The sequence below is a fragment of the Rhagoletis zephyria genome, unplaced genomic scaffold, assembly GCF_001687245.7.
Source record: "Rhagoletis zephyria isolate East Lansing unplaced genomic scaffold, Rhagoletis_zephyria_1.1 Rzeph_scaffold_00887, whole genome shotgun sequence".
Lineage (NCBI taxonomy): Eukaryota > Metazoa > Arthropoda > Insecta > Diptera > Tephritidae > Rhagoletis > Rhagoletis zephyria.
In genome coordinates this window covers 154,098-176,662 of record NW_016157971.1, presented here as the reverse complement: position 1 = coordinate 176,662, position 22,565 = coordinate 154,098, and the positions used below count along the sequence as shown (strand labels likewise).

The window sequence follows — 22,565 nt, the reverse complement described above, 5'->3', positions numbered from 1 at the left end:
CGCGAAGCCTTTATGTATAGTATATTTGTGCTGGAATGGACATAATTTTCGTTCGAGTAATCGATCTGAAGTCCAATATCCGAATAGCCGTCGTAGAACTGTGAAAACGCAAATATAGAAGTGATTATGAGAATATGGTTATTCATGTAAGTATATGTATATGTAGTTCATATAAAATAATAATTATGTATGTATGTACATATGTACCACAACAAAATAGCGTAATCTGATTTTTTCTCAAACTGTTAGTTGCCGGTGTTGTATGTAGTAGCGCCTAATTAGACCCGCCTAGATCAGCTAATCTTTCAGTTGAAAGGGTAGGACCAAAGAAAAGGGGTGTAAATTGAGTGTATATAAGAGGGTATGAAAATCGTTGGGTGTAGTGGTTGTTGAGATGCCTTCTGACTTGCCTAAATACTTCTTTTTCCAACTACTGCCTTTTCCGGTGCTCATGTCGACAGCAGCCGGTCAGGAACTATTTGTTCGATATTACGTTATTTTCGCTGAGATCAACTGGCCCTGCTATATAAATGGGACCCTAGTGACATCCAAAGACATCTCATAACTGTCCGTAGCTTTGCTCACTGCGCCTTACCAGTTCCCGATGACGGTACTGGGGCTAAATATGCTGCTATTTTGCTAACAACGTTTTGTTCGTGGTCGGAATTTGTACGTCATCGATCGGAGCTTGTAACTGCAGGCTGACTTCTTTTGTCAGAGCGGTAAAGATGGTTGCCAACGATTTCGTTGCGACAGAAGGTTAGGCTCCTTGTAGTAAAGAAGGGAACTAAATAGAAGATATTGTCATTTAATTTCAAGCATAGGCCACCAAAAAGATTTCCGGACGCTAATATCGAGCAATCGTCGGCATTTGAGATCAGAGAAACTCCATCTTTTGGCTGAAAGAGCATTGATATGTACAAATTTAAAAGAAGCAGGTAGAAGACCCGAGGCGGTGATGATGATTCGTTGTTGTAGGGTAGTAAGTAGCAAGACCTCAAGAGTATTTACTGCTAGGGAGAGTATAGCTATCAGTTGATATGACACCATTTTGTTGCCAGGTTTCCTCGGCTCGAGTAATGGGACCACTCACCACTCTTCTTGACTTTTATTAATCAAGAATGGCGACAGTGATCAACGACAACTTGAGAACACTGGTTCTGTTACTAGGCTTTGCTCAACGAAGGGCGCGTTATAAATTATCATCGTAAAATTGGCACGGATTACCTCCAAGCATCCGAACGGAGTTAAGCGTGCTCGTGCAGCATAATTGCGGAATAGCTGTTCGCTAACATGGACGTCCGTTTGTTTGGAAAAAGCGGCGAAGGTGTTCTCAGTATCATATATCGTCACGTTATGATAAATATATCGGACATTTACGAGATATTTCAAAAATCTTAAACATAATCTTACCTTTATAAATGGTATATCCACATCGATAACATGTTTTATGACCACCACCAACACGTACTCCTTGTCGACTGTAATACGCCAAGTGTACGGTTCATCTACATGGAACTTGGTGGGATAATGCGGTGACTCAATTGTACCATTTGTGCCATTGATTTCATTGTGCGTAGCTAAAAATGAGAGAGGACAAACGTATATGTACATTAGATCGTATCAGAAAAAGTTCGTCGTACACCTTCGAATCCAAAGTGTGTTTGCAAGGCAATTTCAAAAACAATTTTTTTCTTGGCCGAACTTGGGGTTCGCTTTTTTTAAATTTTTCTTCATAGCTTCGGCATTTACAATCGGATCTTAAACTAAAGATGATATATCGCTATTTTACCCAAGAGATTTCACTTGCTACCGGCCTATTGTCAGCAAATTAAAGCTATTCAAATTTCGTTAAACTTTCGCTTAGAATGTATTTTGATTATTCCAGTGCCATCGAAAAATGCATATGACGACCCAAAGGTACGACCAAAAAAAAATTTCGAAATTAAATTGCAAAAATACTTTTGACTCAGATGTATACGGCAACCTTTTTTTAGTTTGCTTGTAATTTTGTAAAGCCTTATGTACATATGGCATAAGGAATTATAAAATTTTTTTATTTGAGGACTTCGGCTAAAATATTTCGGAAAATTACTAAAATTTACGTGAGCTAGACCGATTGAAAAAATGTTCAAACATTTTTATGTAGGCCTTTTAAGCTTATAATCTTCTATAGTCTGAGCTGATTTTTTAGAAAAAATATGTTTAGAAACTAATTTTATTTATAAAAAAACTCCAGTTTTAGAGATACATATTTTCAAGGAGGTATATAACAGATATTTATATTTCCGACGGAAACTCGGTACCAAGTTTTTATTTTTAATTTAAATTTTTTTTTTATGGAGAGTGATGTACCCCAATGTATATACATACATATGTATGTATTTATGAAAGCATTAAATTTACCTATAGATATGTATATGCGCAAACGAATTTACTCACCATAATTATAGGACACCACAAAACCATTAGCCACGCCATCATCATCGCTGCCGAATTTCACCCATATTGATTGAACGCCCGTTATGGGTGGTGGAATATTTGTACCACAAAACAGACCTAGTAAAGGACCACTCTCTTTTGTGTCACGCACTTCCAGATAGTCTTTGTTGCAACCCTCCGATTCCTCCAAATCGAATGATTCAATTGTGAATATAAGCGAGTTGCCTTCACTGGCTACAATAAACCATTCGCAATTGATATTCACTGGATATGAGGACGGATAATAGGGTGTGGCGAATTTGCCACTCATCGATGAGTAATAACCGCCACACCAACTATCCACCAATAGATAGTATCCTTCAATTTCGGTCGTAACATTCAGTGGCATTCTGATGGTGAGCGCATGTCCATTCGAAATAATATCTGGTGGATGTGTTTTGCAGAATTTGGCGCGCAGGGGTGCAGTGTCATCCATACCATCATATACCTGTTGTTTATTGTTGTGGTTAATCAATGAAAATCCGAAGACAGTTGACTTGTTTTTCAATTTACCTTTACGCCCTGATCCATACAGTCCTCCTCCGTCAATGCCGACATTGCTACCAGTGGACTGAGCTGTACGTGCGTAGGTGTGAATTGTACATGTTTGGTTAGATCTTTTGCTATTAAATGCCATTCGCAAGTTTCATTCGTTACCACATTGCGACTTATACCGATATAACCCACATCATCATCGCCAATTTCAATGCGTTGTCCACAATTCTATCAAACCATAAATGATAATAACAATGAATATTGTAAAATATTTACGAGTATGTTTACCTCCTTGTAGCTCAATTTGAAACCCTTCGATTGTATACTATCGTCACTCTCAAAACGCACCACCGCCCTATTGGTAGTGGTAACCCACTCAGTTTGCGTTGAATCTGCCAAACCACACTCTTTGAACAGTAGCTTGCCCTCCTCTATAGCCGTATCACCATCACTGTTGCCATCCTCGTATGCCTCTACATAGTCCATTTCACACGAATAATAGTTTTCCATTTCAATTTCTTCTAAGGTAAGTGTGATTGAATGATACGGCGTCACTTCGATAGTCCATTCGCAACTTGCTTCCGGCGGATAATTGAGTGGGTAATTAGGTGATGTAATGACACCATTTTTACTACTCAGTACACCACCACATTCTATAAATAAAACCGAGTAGAGACGAGTTGTGAGCGGGAATGCATGGACAAGTTTTGAAACTAATCAAAGAACTTTCAATGCGATCTTGTTTATACGGGAAGATTGAATGGGATTAACTTGAAACTTTCATGCGAGTTGAAGGTGTTATCCTCGAGGAGGCATAACGCCAAGGAAAGAGCAAAGAAATACCTAGCAGGATTCCATACCTACAAAAGTGCTCAAAGGTGGAAGGAAGACCTGCAAATCAGGCAATTTCATCGCCAGTTCTTTCGAGCGAAGATCTTTTCCATATAGAAAGCTGTCTGTCTAATACCAAATTGTAAGTCTTTATCAGTGTGCACTATACGTCTTCACAGGAAAGCGGCTTTGGAAGCATTAGGATAAAAAAAGTGAATTTAAGAGTCTCAACAACGGCTTTCCCTCTCTCTGCTGGGTTCTTGGAGATGGCTACATATGTCGAAGGGAATGAAACAGCTGATGGGATGGCTAGAAACGACTCGGAAATCCAGAACGAGTTATGTTGTACTGAGGATAATGGCTGACCATACTGCAGCGATAATAAATTATGAACATAATCACAGCTATTGCACCAATGCTCCAGGGATGGCAAAACCCAACAAGCTCTTTCGAGAAATCGATTCACCATCATCATCATCCGACCGATCCTATTATCAACTGATCAGTAGGATATCACCGCGAAGAAGACGCATACTGGTCGTTAAGCTGTTCGATAACTCGAATGGCGGTGCCCTCATCGGGGACACGTCTGACTATCATAGCGTGCCAGATATTACCGTAGCTGGTGGGAATCTTATAAATTGTATTGGCTGGCAACCAGTGTTCACGCTCGCTTTGACTAGTCTAGTGACAACGTCACTTGCGAAAAGCGTACATTCAGAGCCACCTCGCTAACGCGAAACTGGGAGTCATATCCGCAGCATCATCCACGCAGGTTCGGCCTTGGATCTCAAATAAATCGGCGGTCATTGTAAACGTGCGAGATCGCACTTGACACATTAATCTTGGAGAACCTCATATCAGGAATTTCAATAAAGAAAGTAGCTCTTTAATCAACCAACATAACTAGGAAATGTGAAATATCACACCCTGTAATCTCTCCAATAAAGCCACAAATCTGTGGGCCACGGCATAAGCCTAAATCTCACATTTGGCAACAGAAGTCCCTGAGAAGCATATGAAAATGATTCCAAAGTGTTGGCGGGAAGAAATCTCGTTGCAGATGCTGAAGAAACTAAGCCCCCTAGAAATAGAGTAACTCACCGTCCTTCCTGAAATGTGGAATATCTCACCAGCTTGAATAAGTATGTAATCATTTTAGACGGTTCCGCAAGAGCAACACTGTCCGATCGCGGTTGACTTTTCCAAAGCCAAACACGCTACGCTCTTCCAGGACATCCTTTAAATATCGTCAGTCGAATTGCTCAACGTTAAGAGCAAACCGCGTAGAATTTAAGAGGTGGTCTCCATGGCGGCGTTCCCTTCCCGACGCTTTTCAATATTTACATGGCCAAACAAACTTCATCAGTAGAATGCTACGACTTTTCGAGATGATTTAGGGCTACCTCTCCGACACATTCTTCACTGGCAAGAACCTAAAATTTTCTGCAACTAAATCCTCTGCCAGATTCTTCAATTGAAACGTCGACGGTGCCAACATCCCTACAGTTAATAACACAAAAGTACTGGACATCACGTTTGAAAGCTACTTCTACTTTTCCGCGCACATCACCGCGCCTTGGGATAAGCTTTATGTACGAAAAATGTCCTCAAGTCACTTGCCCACTACAGTTTGATACGGACGAAGAAACATTGCTCGTGACTGACAAGGCGATTGGCCGGTCGTTGAGGAGCTAGTTTGCATCGTTAGTAGTCCTTACCCTAATGTGTTAAAAAGTTAGATACTTACGCGACTTCAATATCTTGTATGATGCCTGGAATCCTTTTCCGTTATGCTCCTTATTACTTATAAACCGAACGAACAGCTGATGGCTCGAACTAGTAATCACCAATTTATCTTGTTTGCCACAATGGCGTTCTTTGTAATTGTTGCTCTCAGAGTGACTAGATATCTAAATACAGTAATAATTTAGAGAAGATCCCTCTATCTTGGCTGCAGGTTCGAAAACGCCCTATGTCAGCAAATGGTTGACAAATTTAGTTGATAAAAGTCCTATTTCAGCTACCGCTTTAATATATCGGCAGCCAAGGTAAGACGTTTTTGAATCATTTGCTGAGATAATCGGCAGCCGAGATAGGACGATCTTCCAGACATCTGTCGATGTGTAGTAATACTTTATAAAGAAAGACGTCAAGGTTAGACACTTACCACTAGTGCATCATTGGTACAGTTTACTGTCTCCTCAATATCCAGTTCCGTCACGGTCAATTCAACACCTTGACCAGGCGTTGTTTTGATCTCCCACATACACTCAATATCGTTGGGATAAGGCAGCGGATGGTTGGGCGATTGGAATTCACCCGTTTCACGATGGAACACCTGTACGCAACCGAACATTACATATTCCAAGCGAAAATTCACCCAACTGCTGTTCTGTATAACCATCAGTGTGTTTCCAGTTGTGGTGAAGTTGTCATTTGGCGATAGTAGATGTACGAGTGTTTCATTCTTGCCGGGCTCTTTGAATACAACATCTCGACCGCCATCACGTTTTTCATAATGTGAAAATTGTAATACGATGAGATTACCCTTTGGCGCTTGAATGGTCCATGAACAATTTATGGGATCATTGAAATAAGGATTGCCAAAATTCGGACTTTCGATCACACCACTAATTTCGGTGATAGTTCGTGTGCAATTCGAATAGTAGGACAGTAAAAAGCCACGCTCGCGCTGACTGCTATCGGTGCGGAAACGGAGCAATGCCTCATTGCTTGTGGTGAAAAGTTGTTTGGGTTCCTGTCGTTCCAACTGACACAATTTCGCCAGCAACGGATGTGAAGTGCTGCGACCATTGTAGATTTCCAAGTAATCGTAATGACATTCGAACAATTCTTCGATTTCCAAATCGTCGATGCTGAAATGTATAGAGGAGCCTTTTGGCACCTGAATATGCCAGTCACATTCAGCATTGTGCGGATATGGATTTGGATAGCGCGGTGAAGCTATAACACCGGCATCCGATTTCAGATTGCCACCGCAGCCGTTCGAGAAGACAAACCAGTGTATTTGGAAACCACGTGCACTGAGGAAACTATCACTGTGGAAGTGCAACCGCAACTGATGGGTAAATGATGGTATTTGTCGCGGTATCAAAGTGCCACAATATTTATTAATTAAGGGTGATTGCACCGAGCCGCCATTGCTAAAAGGCGGAATACGTACGTAAAAGGGAAATTCAATAAACAACTAAGTAAATTACACAGGACCACAAAAAAAATCGAAGAAAGATCACTTTTCCACACCACTTGTTCCATATGTTTTGGTGTCGCTGAACACGAATTTAACGTCCATTTTGCTCCATCATTTTTTCTAACCTCAAAAAAAATGGCGAACTTTAAGTGACAGACCACTTTTATAAATATCGATTTGTATCCCAGGGGTTTTTGATAGCGCTGATTACGAATACGAATTAAAATTTTCACAATTCCAAATGTCGGATCCAATATGGCGGGCAAATTAAAGAAAATATTGAATTTAAATAAATCTCGGTTTCCAGCGGTTTTTGAAGTTCCTGATTACGAATATATATACAGATTTTGAAAATTCAAAATGGCGCGTGGTGATCGGATTTTAATAAACTGGTTTATATCTTATAAAATTTTATCAAAAGAACCTTTCACAGATTTTTTTGTGGTCCTGTATTATGTATGTATGTATAAAGTACAGCCTACCGTATTTCCAGCCAATCGCTGTCGCAGTTTTCGCTCGCTTGCAACTCAAACATATCAATGTCTAATTTGACTTGTGTATTCTCGGGAGTATTAATTACCCAAATACAATCAATGCCATTTGTGTAATTCGCTGGATAGTCGGGAGAAAATATGCGCCCAGTAGTGGAGAATATTTCGCCACCGCACTGCTTGCTAATGTCTATAAACTCATAGCTGGCCTCGAAGCCACCAGACGATTCGGAGCTATCCGATACGAATTTGAGTGTTAAAAGACGAGAGTGACTGGAGAAAGAAGGCGGTGTATCGCAGTATCTGAAAAAGGCGATTTATTTTTTTTTGAAATAACTAAATTCCGTCTTCAAGAACTAAATACTGATTTTGAGAACGGCTACTTAGTTCGTCGTAATCCCCAAAGGGTCTTATGGAAAGTAAAAGATGGAAAAGTCGACTGGGAGATTAAATAACTTAAAAATTAATTTCATTAAATTAATATATATTGGGTTAACTTCTTAAAATAGTTTCAAATGTGATAAATTTTAGAATAAAGGTCGCTTATTCCTTCCCTGCAGTGAAAAATTATCAATTGTTAAAACTAACCAACTTATAGTTAGCTTTTTGGCGAGATTTCGATTAATACCTCACTTTTAATTAGCTATGACAAAACCAACTTAAAGTGAATTGTAAAGTCGTGCAGGAGTCATGCAGACGCAATCGGGAGTTGGTTTTATTTACAAGTTTCTATTAAATATCCTCATACAAAAATTACTTTCAATACACTTTTTTTCTGAACTTCGCAAGATTCTTTTTCATATTCAGGACAAATAAAAGGAAGATCGAAATTTTATACTATCATTTTGAAGTTATGTCTGACGGTGTTCGAATATGGGGCCACCCAGAGCAGAATATGTAAACAAATATGAAATGTAATAAAATAAAGTAAATAAAAAAGTAAAAAAACAAAAAAATATTTTGTTTTTCTTATTGATATTTTATGTCCAAAAGTAGTTAGTTACAAGTTAGTTGACATGTAATGCAGAGGTATCCAGGTCTGACTTTTTTGCGGCCATCGCCCCACAAAAGTAGTTAGCTTTTTTCGAACAAAATACACAGTTAATAGTTAGCACTAGTGTTCGCGTAAACAGACTAAAGTTAGGTATAAGCTAACGTCACTCCCTGCAGGGTTAATTTGATGGTACGCTATGTAGTTCGTTACCTTAAAATTAAGGAATAATCTACTTTTATTATAAATTTTTTATCACATTTGATACTGTTTTAAGTACTGGACCAAAATTACACGGTCGCGCCTGGCAACAGAAGATCTTCGTCTGCTATTATTGGTATTGGGCTCCGATAACGGCATTCGTAGGACGAAAGTCACTAAAAGAAAGGACGAATTCTCTGTGGAGACCGATAATGGCCTATTTAAGTAATGTATTAAGTGTCTTTCGGCCGCCGATGTGGTGTATGTAAATGTAGAAAAAAGGTTTTTTTCTTAACAGCGGTTGCCCCGCGGCAGACAATGTGAAACCTCCGAGTGTATGTATTTCTGCCATGAAAAACAGCTTCTCATAGAAATACAATCGCTGGGCCGGAAAATTCTGTTGTATGTTGCTCCTTTTTTTTTGGCCGAGGTCCTGCCGGCGATTAAATTGAGGACCGCGATTGCCGTTTCTTTACTTTGAGGGTAGTATTTTTATTTCGAATGCTCTTAAGTTTTAACTGTTGTAGTATTTTAATTCAAAGGGGCCTTGCTGAGAATTGCATATCTAGAACTAACACTTACCTGCCCAACGGTCGATCACTCTCATCACGTCCCAAAGTATCAAATATCTCCACGTAATCGTACATACAGTCCATTGTCTGTTCCATACTAAACGACTCCCAATTGATCATAATACCTTTACCTTCGGGCGCCATTATGACCCAATAACATTCCAGGTTGTTCAGGTACATATCATCTTCGCCAGTGGGTAAACGTATCTTATAGCCTGGTTTCGTGAAAACACCACCACAATCGGTTTTACCCATCGGTATGGAACGATACTCTAATTTGAAACCTCTTCCTGAGCTGGTAAGAGAGGTGTGGTAAGTAAAAATCAGCATATTTGTTTTCGAAACAAACTCCACAGGTGGTGTATTATTTCCGCAGAAAGGACCAGTGATATTTTGATTAAGACCATCATTAATCTGATGTGCGAAAGAGCGTAATAAGACATAATGTAATTTTCGTGAAGCAGTTTTTGAAAACAAAAGTGTTTTTTTTTCACACAACTCATTGCTTTATCGATACTCACCCGCAGCGAACTAAACGCGCAATCTAATGAATCTATGCTACTATCGTGAAGATCGAAATCGATAAATTTAATCGAAATAACTGTGTTTGGTTCAGTTGTTATTTTAAAATTGCAAAAACGATCTATATTTTCTAATTTCGGGTAGGCTGGTGAAAGCACTTCGTCATTGCTGCTCTCGAAATTGTAGGAGCAATCTGAAATCAGTGTCAATCAGTCCCTTAAGTATTTGCTTATACCACCACAAGCTACATATGCTCACCAGCTTCATATTTAAATTCGAATTTACCAGCCCTTGCAAAATACTTAATACGTAGTGCATTGTATAAAGAATGTAATATGACTGGCGGTACCGAACCATAACCACCACAGTATTTTCCCTGTAGTATAAGCTCGCGTGTGCTCGGATGCACGTCGAAGAACTGAAATTTAGAAGAAGTTGAATCAACAGCTCAAAAATAGTATGAATATAGGTTTAAATTCTAACCTCCAAACAATCGTCTGTACTCATTTCGAATTTAGTAAATACAATTTTAATCGATTCACCCATTGCCATTTTTATGTCATATTCACAAGAGAGAGCGTCTCCTTGTAGACTTGGTGATGCAATGGTATCCTGTTTAGCTGTATAAGTACCGCCACATCCAGGCACTCGTTCTTCTGTGGAATAGTATATTTGAAAACCGGCATCTGTTTCGATATTGTCCGAGTGAAAGTGTATGATTGCTTCATTGGTGGGCAGCATCAGTGGAGACGGTGAGGATGAATTGCAATATTTTACTATTGTCGAATCGGCAATTGCATCGATGATCTGGAAGGGAATATGTATGTCTGTGTATGTAAGAGAATTACACCAAAGAAAATTCAGATAAAAAAGCGCCTACCGGCTTAAAGATTTTAATGATGATTCCTATGAATTATTAGAACGAAGAACTTGTTGTGCGATAATCCTTAAAAAATGGAGTATGTACTTATTCAAACAAATTATAAGGGCAGTGTCACACGATTGGTACATTTGTACAGATTTGTAAATTGTAAAAAAATTGGTATATATGGAAACATTTTAACAAATTGTTTTTTTTTTGTGATTCTGACAAAGAAAAATATTTGTGCATTCACACGATTGGGATATAATTTGCACCAAATGTTAGGAAAATGCTCAATCGTGTGACTGCCTTAATACCTATAATACCGCTTTCGTCAATATATTACACCGGGGTAAGAATATTCTTTTTTATGTATAGATAAAGCTTAAGCTCCCTTAATTAGGTTTCTAAAAGCATAAACAGACGGCATCGTTGATCCGGATCAACCCGGGAATTAACTGCAGTTGATCCGGATTAAGTTCGAGTTCCCCTCAAAATGAAATGTAATTTTGCTCTCTCAATTTCCCCTACTTTGCAAGTTTTTTTGTGGAAATACCTCTGGAGCTGGAACGCCTATGAGAATAGGTTTTCAAACTAATATACTAATAGCTTATTTCTTCTTCTACTTTTAAAACAGCAATTCAAATATTAAAATGGTTAGTAGCAAACTAAAAGTAAATTTCATTGAATATACATTTGTCAAGCAATAACCGCTCAAGACGACTTTAACTCTGCTTTGATAACCCTACTGAAAGTTGCTGAGAAGGTAATAATACGTCTATGAGACGTATCATGGTTTGCTTGTTTTAATTTTATGGTAATACAAATTTTTTATGATTTTTTTTTTTCAAAGAACCTATGTCTTTAAATATTTACTGATTATTTAAATGCATTTTATTTAGAAATATTCGTCATTTTAAATGGAAATATGGATTTCAATCTTCATTACGCGAAAGAGAGGTTTTCAAAGCAGGGTTAATAAAGATGGCGTTATACATACATATATGCATTAAATCAATAACCTACACAACCACAACAAGCTACTCACCTCCAAGTAATCGAAATTACAGCTTTCGTGCTTCTCGATTTGCAAACTGAAGAAAGTCAACTTAATACGTTTGTTATTTGGCGCTCTTAACTGCCAGCGGCAATCGCGATTCTTCGGATAGTTGCCCGGTGAGCCGGGTGATGTGAGTGTACCATGCGATTCAACTTCTACAATACCACCACATTGCGGTGGTATAGAATTCCACTCCAATTCGAAACCCGCCTTTGCTGTCGAATTATCAGACCTGAACCACAAATACAATTCACTGCTGCTGGAGATAAGGTTACCGCCCCTCGGCTTGTGTACACCACAAAAGCGGCCAATGATTTGTGCCGCCGCGCTTCGACCATCGTTAATTTGCAACCAATCGAAGCGGCATTCAGTTGCATCTTCCAATTCGAAGGCGTTGAAGGTGACATTCAGCACCAAAGACTCATTAGTGCGTATAACCCAGGCGCATTGTGCCATGTGATCATAAAGTGAACCTTCTGGATATTTCAGATGTCCAGTCAGACCTGAGAGTATGCCACCGCAACGGCTAAAGCGATTATCGCACAGACGACCGTTGAAACCAGCCGGACATTGGCATGTGAATTGTGTGCCACCAGTTGCACGACAGCGGCCATTGTTGTGACAGGGATTCGGTGTGCAAGGATTTGCGACGGGTGCACACGTTGGACTGCGATAGCCCATCGGGCAGAGGCAGATGAAGGTGTCGCCTGAATCGACGCAAGTGCCGCCATTCTGTAAGTAACAAAAAATAATAATAATTATACATAAGTACGTTGAGTTTAAGTCAGCAATGCAGTCAAATCACTCACCTGACATGGCATAGTTGCGCAATTCTGTTGTGTACCCTGTACGCAGCCATTTAGGCCCACGCCACTACCGACCATTCCAGTTGGACAAGAGCACACTGCCGTATTGGAGACTTCGGTACATTTGGCCAGCGGATGACAGTAATTATTGAGCGCACAACTGGTAGCAGTGGCTCCATTCGTATTTATAGTGCCACCACGTCGCTCACAGCTACGCCCGTCACCAATCCAGCCGAGTGGACAATCACCACAATGGTATGAGCCCTATGTTGGCACAAAAAAAAGTACTTGTAGCTTATTTATCGTTCACTTTCCCTTCGCTTCACCTAAACATCTATACTTACATAGGTATTTATGCACACCACGCGCGGACTCAAACTGCATCCACCATTTTGCAATGCGCATTCATCGATATCCCGACAATTGACACCATTGCCGGTTAAGCCAGCAGTGCACGGTGCGCATGTAAACGAGCCTGGCAAGTTTATGCATTTCGTGGCGCATGGCGGGTGTGATTCATTGCATTCATCCACGTCCACAGTGCAAGCGGGTGTTAGGCCATTTGTTTTCCAACCCGCATCGCAGATGCACTTGTAGCCAAAATCGTCATTGCTATTCACGCAGGTGCCGTGCGCGCAAAGCTCCCAAGTGGATGACTGCATGCAGTCACCTTTGCGTTGTGTGCAGTGTATGCCGTACCAACCAGCGCTGCATATACAATTGTAGCCGCCATGTTGGTTGACACACTGACCGCCATTTTGACAACCCAAATCGGTGCCGGCGTATAGGGCGCATTCGTTGACGTCGTTCTGGCAAGTGGCACCCTTCAAAGAGATGGTGGTTTTAGATAAAAAGTGAAATGCTTTGAGATGAAATTTTTTTAGACCAAGGAACGATGCGCTATTTGAGTGTTTGGAAGGTATTTTTTTCAGATATCGAAAATAGTGGTTATTATAATTTTTAAGAAAAGAAAAGCAGATAAAATTATTCAAAGTATACCAAGTGCAAGAGGACCTTTCTGCCCTCGGGATGGCACAACCTTGGAAAGGAGAGCGGCAATTGGCGACGATTTTTGGTCTCAGCCTAAGTCAAAAACGGTTGAAGAGCCAAATTAGAGGAAAAGTAATTATAATCAATGTTTCCTCTTTTACTTGCATTATGAATTAAATTTTTCGTCTTCCTTTGACTTTCCTAAAAATCTGCTTAACCAAAATTCGATAGCAGTACTCAGATGGTCTTCCACTTTTTAAGACAAGAACCAAATGGAGCTGTATACAAGCCATTCACATTCTTCATCATTTCAGCTATTCAATGAGAGTTGTTACCTCTTCTCTTCGCAAACAGGTGGTCATATACGGTTGCGGTTTTCCACCGGAATTATAAAATTTATTCTGCCTTATCCTGAGTTTCGCCCGAAAAAAAAATTCACCCGAAAATTTTTTTTCCGCCCATAGTAAATACATGGAAACCAAATGGGAAAAGTGAACCGGTTCGGGGAAAATGAAACTCATGATAAGGCTGATTATATTTTAAGATTAAAACCAAAATATTTGGAAAAAATTTTAAGATTTACGTGATCTAGACCTATTTGCAAATACTTCCGGAAATGTAACTATGTATTTTGATTAGATACGATGATAAAATGTTTGAACATTTTATTCAGATTTTTCAAGCTTAAACTTTTCTATAATCAGAGTTGAATTAAGATGTGTTTGTATTTGAAAAAAAAAAATAAATAAATAAATTTGGACACGAATGACTTTTTTTGCACATAAATAAAAAATAGTGGGAAAATACCTCTCTACCGAGATCCCATAAGTCTAAATCAGAATAGTTTTGGTTTTTCGTAAATTAATTTTTGAAAAAAGAAAAAAAAACAAACAGCATCAAACATGTCATTATTACGATTCCGTTGAAATGTTTGTTAAATATTTTTATGCAGAATTTTTAAGCCTAATCTGTTTTGTCATCTGAGGGGACTTTTTTCAAAAAAACATCTTTAAGAAACTATTTTTATTCATAAAAAACTCCATTTTTGGAGGTATTTTCAAATCGGTTCAGCTCGCTTAAATCTTAATATTTTTCCGAAATATTTTGGTGGACGTCTTAAAATATAATAGATTTTGTAATCCGCAACTTTTTTTGGTGATGCAGTCTAATAAACATATGTAATTACATATGTATATGTAGTTCTGAATTCGTAGAGCACACAGTAAAAGGAATATAAATAGAACTCTTTTATGTTGCACTCTGTCTCCAGTCTGAAGAATTTTTAGTTGCGAATTACTATAAAACGAAAAAGTTCTACAGAAAACTGGGTTTGTTTGAGAAAGCTGCCGCTATAACGCTAATAGCACTGGTTTACACTATCCAATTCCTATGTAGAATTGCTCGGTGATTCCGAAAAGTGGGATAATTTTTTTTTTCTATGTATAAATTTTCGAGATATTTTTAATTTACCGTTATTCAGCATAAAAAACGAGTGGTTTCACTTAATCACGTATATCTTACGAACCAATTGAATAATCGTAAACTCTCCATAAACCGTATATACATCACTTTTCGATAGCCCTGATAGTTTCTGAGAAATTATTTAATCATTTCTGACACCTCTTGCTTTCGATGCACACACTGCCTACTCAGGTGTACGTGGCGTATGAGTAACTCTTTTCTGCGCATATTTCATACAAAAAATCCTTGCGCATTTTCATTTGACCTGTCATTACTTTCTTATTTATTCATCAATTTTCTATTTTTCTAAGAGAAAAGCCTTTAAAACACAAGTGCAAAACATTTACACAGAAACTGTTTTTTTTTTTTTAATTTTTTCCCTTTTTAAGTTTGAATTTTTTGCATTCTTCCATCAAAAAAACAAAAAACAAAAAACAATCTGGAATAATTAATTAATTTCTCATAAATTTTCGAATTTTGGTATAGATCTGATTAATTGTACCAAAATTCAAAAATTTACACCAACTTATACACCAGTGTGCTACTTGAGTATCAGGGCTATCGAAATGTGAAGTACATATATACGATTTATGGTGAAATTTTATTAGATTTCATTTACCGTAACTCAAATTACGATTACTCAATTGGTTCGTAAGATATACGTGATTGAGTGGAACCACGCTTTTTGTAAGCTGAATAACAGTAAATGGCAAATATCTCGAAAACGTATCCTTACAAAAAAAAAAATTAACTCGATTTTCGGAATCAGCGACTTATTCTACATACAAATTTGATAGTGGCGTTTGGAGAACAAAAACAAAATTAAAATTTTTGACCCAGTGTAGTTAAAATTTCTCGCTATTTCAACTTTGTTGTACAGATACTATTTTGAATCGAATCGTTAAGGGCTGTTTGCAGCTCTCAAGAAAAACGAAAAATTCATATAAAATGAATGAAGTGGAAACGTAATTTTCTTCTACAAAAATTTCTTAAATCAATTTGCACTTCTCAAGAATAAAATGTTTGTATATTTATTTCTTCCAGAAAATTTACAGCAAAAGCAAATTACTTTTTCAAGTTAAAGAAATAATGAAAAATATTTCTTGTGATTTTTTCGTGAGAGCTGCAAACAGCTCTTTACACTGTAAAAGATCTTGAAAAGTCCAAAAATCTTCCAGACTACATTTTTTCAGTTTTTCGCGTTTAAAGTCGTCAAAATTTGTTTAAAGATGTCGGATTTTATTTTAATAAATATAACTTGGTTTACTACTGACGTTCTTTGCTCTTTCCTGCACGATTCCAAGGGAAGCTCTAAATTGATAAAAAAAATTAATGTGACTGGGCTAAACTAGTTCATTTCTTTATATTAGACTTAGTTTTAATCTTCCTATTCGACTTTGAATTCACCCCCGTATTCGTGTTCGTCTTCGCATGCGTTTTCGTATTCGTATTCAGCTTCACCTTTGTCTTCGTATTCGCATTCGTCTGTTACTTTGTATGTATTTTTCTTTGCCTTAGACTTCGTGTTCGTCTACGTATTTGTCTTCACTTTCGTCTTTGGCTTGGTATTTAAATTCGGCTTCGTATTCGTCTTGGTATTTGTCTTCGTTATCGTCTGCTAATTCGTCTTCTTCGTCGTATTTGAGTTCGTGCTCGTTGTCGAACTCGTACTCTTCTTCGTACTTATATTTGTCTTAATCTTTGAAATCATTTTAGTCTTCGTTTTAATCATTCGTCTCCCTCTTCGCATTCGTTTTCGTCGTAGTATTCGCCTTACTCTTCGTCTTCGTCCTTTTGTCTTTGGCCTAGTCTTAACCTTAAACCACTGCGTAGCTCTTAGCGACAGTTCATTTTCAATATTAATGGAGACGGAAAAGGCGGAAATAGAGAGGCAAAGTGGATGCCTCTCCGTTGCATGGAAATTTTCGCATATTTCCGCTACAATTTTTTAGCTCACTACCGCCGCTAAAGAAGTTCAACATCAAACTTACCTCGAAATTTTTCGGGCATTTACAAATGAATCCACTGAAAATATTTATGCAGGTACCACCATTCTCGCAAGGATTACTCTTACAACTATCCAATTCGAGGCGATCCCACAAATTCTGCACTTTTCGTTCGACACGTTGCAAACGGGTTTGAAAACGACGTAGCGACTGATTGTTGGAGCGAGTTCTGAAGCGATAAAAAATAACGAAGTCGTCAAAATTGTAGCCAAAACGCCCACAAAAAGTTTCGAAATAGTTAATCCAAGGAAAACTAACCTATTCAACATTGTGTACAAACGCTTGTCCAAGCCGTCCGCACCGAAGACATACGTCCGCAGTGTATTCAACTCATTGGAGAGTTGCGCCAAATTGTCCGCTTCAAAGACATCCTGGTGCATTGGTGAGGAGCGATTGTATTTGCCGCTCAGCATCAGTAAATCCAACAAATCATATTCGTCATTGATATTAATGCGCGAAGTGCCATCCAAGCGAAATGTGATATTGCGATTAAGTCCAGATTCCACTATAAGATTGCCATCTTTGGTTATAATTTTGGGGCTAAAAACGAAGGAAAATAGTTGTTAAAAGAAATCGCGCTTAAGAGGGCGTATAATCGCTTGAGACATACGAACTAACGAATCCATCGGCTGGATCTTCCAAATAAATAATTAATAATATTATTTGTAGTAGCAGTGAGGTGCGGCAGGATGTTGATATCCTGTTGGGCGGCATTGTCTCTCAATACACAGGAATATCCTGCATTTAAGCACTTTTAATATTTTTCACTTTAATCGCGGCAGTTTAAGGTGATTCTTGTTTCTGCGCGCACTGCTGGAGCTGCACTGGCGGGAAAGATGTCCGCGTAGGTTATAAAATAAATTCAGGGCGTTTTTTTTTATCAGTCAACATGTAACGCCCCCATTGTTGGAAAATTTATGTGTGCAATAGGGTGGTCCAAAAATACCCGTATTTTTTTGGTAAAAAAAAATTTAGCACTGCCTCAAAGCCCAGGAAGTTTTCCATGTATTTTATATGTGAAAAAACCACTTTCCATTTTACCATTTAGAAAACTCCTAGGGGTGAGAGCTTAACACTTTTAACTTTTTTTTTGACCACCCTAATGTGCAATGCACGGATTCGATAGCTATTTGTAAGATAAAAGACATTTCAGGAATGATTGCGTACCAATTGGTTACATGAATTGCATTTATCAGCATCTGGCTGCGCTGGTCATTCTATTAATTGATTAGACACATGGGTAGCATAAATACTTAATACTTGTAAATACATATGTATGTGCATATGTATGTACATAGTTAACATGAGAAACGAGCCCCTAATTTTGATCACTCTATTCTAATGAGCGAATTTCCACTATTTTCACTTGGAAGTATTTCGTGAATATCACTTCAAATGGCTTTTTATTAGAGCTACAGCTAAAGCTGCCTCACTCCGTTCACTAGGTAAAGAACCCTGCCAGTCATGAGGAGGGTGAGGGTTGTGGTCTGCCTCGCCAGCGAAGAGAAGTATCTAAGGCTTATTCTGGACACTAAACTTCTATGGAAGAAACATGTGGAGGCAATCAATTGCAAGGCCACGAAAGCCCTAAGGGTGTGCAAGCGTATGGCATACATACTATGTACAATGACTGGCATGTATATGCATAACAGAAGTATGTAATGCGTTCTTGTCCGACGACGGCACTAGAAAATTTTAAACTTTTTTTCAGAATTTTTAGACAAATTTTGGGTATGCAGTTTTGTAGCTCATTAGCTAGGCTGCCATACAAAATCCCAAACGAAATTGTCGAAGAAAATGCACAACACCTTCAGCCAAGAAAATTATTAAAAATCAACGCGATGTTCCAGCGTCTTGAAATTTGCACTTTATCCTACTAAAATTTAATGGGCTACAAAACTACATACACAAAATTTTTCTAAAATTTCTGAATAAAAGGTATAAACGCTTGAAAGAAATATGTGTTGACTCCAATCGGCCTTTTTTAATTCGGTTCTTGCGTAAGTATAAACAGGGAACAAAAATTCAAAATATTTATTTTATTGAAAATTTAATAAATAATTTTTTATTAATTTTATATCTGATGACTGGAAAATTTCCACTGCAGAAAATTACTTAAAAAATAAAAAAATAAATAATTAACCAAAATCTTTTCTTTTTTCGATGTACACTGGCGTTCAAAAGTTAGTGCATGGTAATTTTTGTAAAATATTTGCAACGTTTTTTAAGTTAAAATTTAGTCGTTTTATCGAGGCTCAGCAACGCTTAAATTTCGGCATCTTCAGCGAATCCCAACTCACTTCCTTTTTTGGGACCTCCCCCTGCTGGTGTCGCTTCGATTTTGTTGTCGGCCAGGTTTTTTTAAATCTTGAATTTCAAGTGCTCCCATACGTTTAAGTAGAATTGTATAATCGTTACAGTTTTACTAAAACCTTTGGCGTATGCGAGATACTTTCCCATTTCGGAAAATAAATTACAAACTACTGCACGACAGTAGTTTTCATTTTAACTTTATTAACGGAGAATATCGATATATTTCTAAAAAAAAAATTCGGTAATACCAACGGTGATATCTCCTTGGGCTGCTGTGAGGATGGCCGTGATACTCCTCAGTTTCTGATTAGACCTAAGAAGCCGATATCTCTTCCTCCAACTTAATTATGTACTTCATCCTGGAATTGGAGCAATCTTTCTTTTAGAAAAGGAAAAGGTCCCATTAAAACCGTTTCTTTATTTACAAGTTTGGTTGTTTTTTTTTCTTTACTTTTTTATTCGTTTTCACGCTCTTACAATTCTTTCTATAACTATAATATCAGTTATCTATCTGCAATAAATAATATATATATGTACTTATAGTAAACTAAATATAGTGACGCGATACGTTTAAAAGATAATTAAATCATATTTCATTTTGGAACTCAATACTTGCAGTACTTAATAAAATTAAATTTTACATCTATTAGAGGTTCAAAGGCCTGCTAGACAAGCCGATTAGGAAAATTAATAACAAAAGAAACACATTCAGTGTATTTAGATGATTTAAATAAGAGTAATTCGCTGAAGATAAAATAAAAAATAATCAGCCTTATCATGAATATTCTGGTGAAAAATTTCGTCACCCGAAATGGTTCACTTTATCATGAATGTGGACCGATTTCGGGTGAAAGGCATTTCACATAGAAGTTTCGAAGTTGGGATAACAGCTTGCAAAGCCGTTTAATAAAATTTCAGTGAACAAACAGTTTTGAACGTACAGACAAATATAGGAAATATTTGTGAAAATTTAGCAATTATTTTGCGGTTTTAACTGTGCGAGTGACAGTTATTTCTCCGGGTGAGTACGGTATACGATAGGGTGAAAATCATTCGAAGTGAACTATGTACTTCGCTTGGTGAAAACTAAATATAAATAGGTGAAGTGCATGGGCGACATGTGAACGAGTTCACACGAAATTAACATTCTTGATAAGGCTGAATAAGTCACGTATTTTTTTTTTTTGTAATCGTTAAATCTGATTTAAGTACGCTTGCTGTTCAGAAATTGTGGGCGCTTTTAGCTGTTTGAAACGTGACGGTTGGTGGAGTTGGATCTATTTATTGTTAAGTGCTTGAATGCATACTTAAGGGTTTCTTCACAATAACTCTAATAAATAATTATACTTACATGTATGCATACATACATACATATATAAATTTACATTATAAATTTGGCCAAACTACACACGCCTACATTGCTAGAATCTAATACACTGTAAGCATATATTTAACGTATAATAAAATTGACATTAAATATACTCAGTAAACAATTAAATATCATTGTTAGATTATTTCTACTTCTATTACTTTATGGCATTAATTTTTAAAGCTACGTTACATGAAGCAGATAGCAAACAAAATTTTAAATTTAATTATAAGAAACTTGAATGCCTTTATATGAGAGTGTGTACAATATTTGACTGAATAGTATAAATTATTCTTTTGCATTTTTAGGTGGTTCAGGTTTGTTGTTGGTCCTTCCTTATAATCTCCCTACATATGTTTATGTAGATATATCAGCGCACGATTTGCAGCTATGTTGCTTAGAAAGAAAATTTTTCTTCTCTTCGATCAGATTGTCATTTTAAACGTTCAAACAGTTTATATGAATGCAAACATATACACTGGTTTTAAAAATGAAATTTGCATTTTTTGCCCCTTATTTTTTTTGCAAAATCATTATTTTACAATATTAGAAGCAGTTTTACTTTTTACTTTCTTAAGCAATAGCTTTATGAAGTTCTTANTGCAAAATCATTATTTTACAATATTAGAAGCACTGTTACCTTTTACTCTATTAAGCAATAGCTTTATGAAGTTCTTATACAATCGAAATGAAATAAATACAATTAATGTTTGGTTTTTGTAAATACATCGGATTTTGTAATTCAAAAATCCATTACCCTTATGAAATGCATTTTTCGCGCTCAAAAATCATGTCAACTCTGTCATACACACGCACACATACACCCTCAAGGTCGCATAAATTGTTTTGTCCTTGATTTTAATTCGTTTTCTTTACATTGCCAGCTGCTTGCGTTCTTCGTAGATGCTCCTGTTTCTTGTAAAGGAACTTGTACTGTGGATGATCCTTGGTGTAGCGCTCAAAGTCCTCTGTATATGACATTATAAAATGAAAAAAGAAATGCATTTAATATGTTTACGATTGCTAGTTAAAGTGTAAACTCACCGAACGCAATGCAGCCTTTATTCGTATGATCGATTGCAAAAAACAATGCATCACACTTTTCGGGCGTCATTTTTCCCGTGTGTCTCAGAATGCGTGCAAAACTTTGGCGGGTAATACTTTGTGACGACTCAGCGTAGAGCTGAAGGAGTAGAAATACAAATATATATTATGCACTGTATAAAATTGTCGATGTGATTATATGGAACTGTTGTTAGTAATGTTAATTTTTAGAGCCTCTCGCTATTGGCTTTATTTGACACAGGTAGGACGATACACAGAACAATAGTTTAGGGTAACCTCTTAGCCTTTTTGAACATCAACAGGGCAATTTCAGTACTTAGGGAATGCATTATTTGATGCGCTTCCCATTATCCTATCAAGAGATTCCTTTCTTGCGCACTCGCCAAACCATTTTGAACAGCTTATGAATTTGTACATATCGCTTATAGTAGCACTAGATAAATCTGTTAACTGCTTCATTATATATTTCGCACATGAAATCAAATCCTGTTCCCTCGCTACCTTCTAGCAGGTAGTTGCAGCACATTTCGTTGTAGGGAAGTCCTATTCTATAAGCATGTTTTCCTAGCAGTCAGTGACCGCTGATACTCGCTACAATCCTAAGTACTTCTACCCTTCACCTACTTGGCAGCTCTGCTCTTCTTTCCCTGCTATAGTCAGGCCAAAGCTCACGTACTATCTTACAAGTCTGTATCTCTAACCACCTCTTCATTGCTAGTTTAAGAAAGTACAAGTGGATTTCTGTTTGTATTTGTCTGAGGGTGTATCCCGATACCACCGATATCGATTCATTCCCACGACAGCCGGTTCTACGTACCGGAATGACTCGGGTTTC

General features: G+C 37.5%; 2 protein-coding genes across 2 annotated transcripts; both read right to left on the bottom strand.

The window, feature by feature from the left end:
- Positions 1-8: 8 nt before the first annotated feature.
- On the bottom strand, positions 9-17,997 carry LOC108361950 (cubilin homolog; the record flags this gene model as incomplete). Its single annotated transcript, XM_017614741.1, has 18 exons — positions 17,594-17,997; positions 17,242-17,523; positions 16,969-17,152; positions 12,871-13,350; positions 12,530-12,790; positions 11,709-12,452; positions 10,282-10,605; positions 10,057-10,216; positions 9,798-9,991; positions 9,287-9,690; positions 7,504-7,815; positions 5,978-6,974; positions 5,558-5,720; positions 3,265-3,629; positions 2,995-3,204; positions 2,443-2,929; positions 1,414-1,580; positions 9-98 (listed from the first exon to the last, which is right to left on the bottom strand). Coding segments are annotated over exons 1-18 (5,928 nt in total), but the record flags the coding sequence as incomplete, so codon positions are not given.
- A 3,341-nt stretch (positions 17,998-21,338) lies between these two features.
- On the bottom strand, positions 21,339-22,510 carry LOC108361949 (lysophosphatidylcholine acyltransferase-like). Its single transcript, XM_017614740.1, has 2 exons — positions 21,710-22,510; positions 21,339-21,633 (listed from the first exon to the last, which is right to left on the bottom strand). Exons 1-2 carry the CDS (start codon positions 21,777-21,779, stop codon positions 21,524-21,526), a joined length of 180 nt encoding a protein of 59 aa, XP_017470229.1. The 5' UTR covers positions 21,780-22,510; the 3' UTR covers positions 21,339-21,523.
- Between the last annotated feature and the right edge of the window lie 55 nt (positions 22,511-22,565).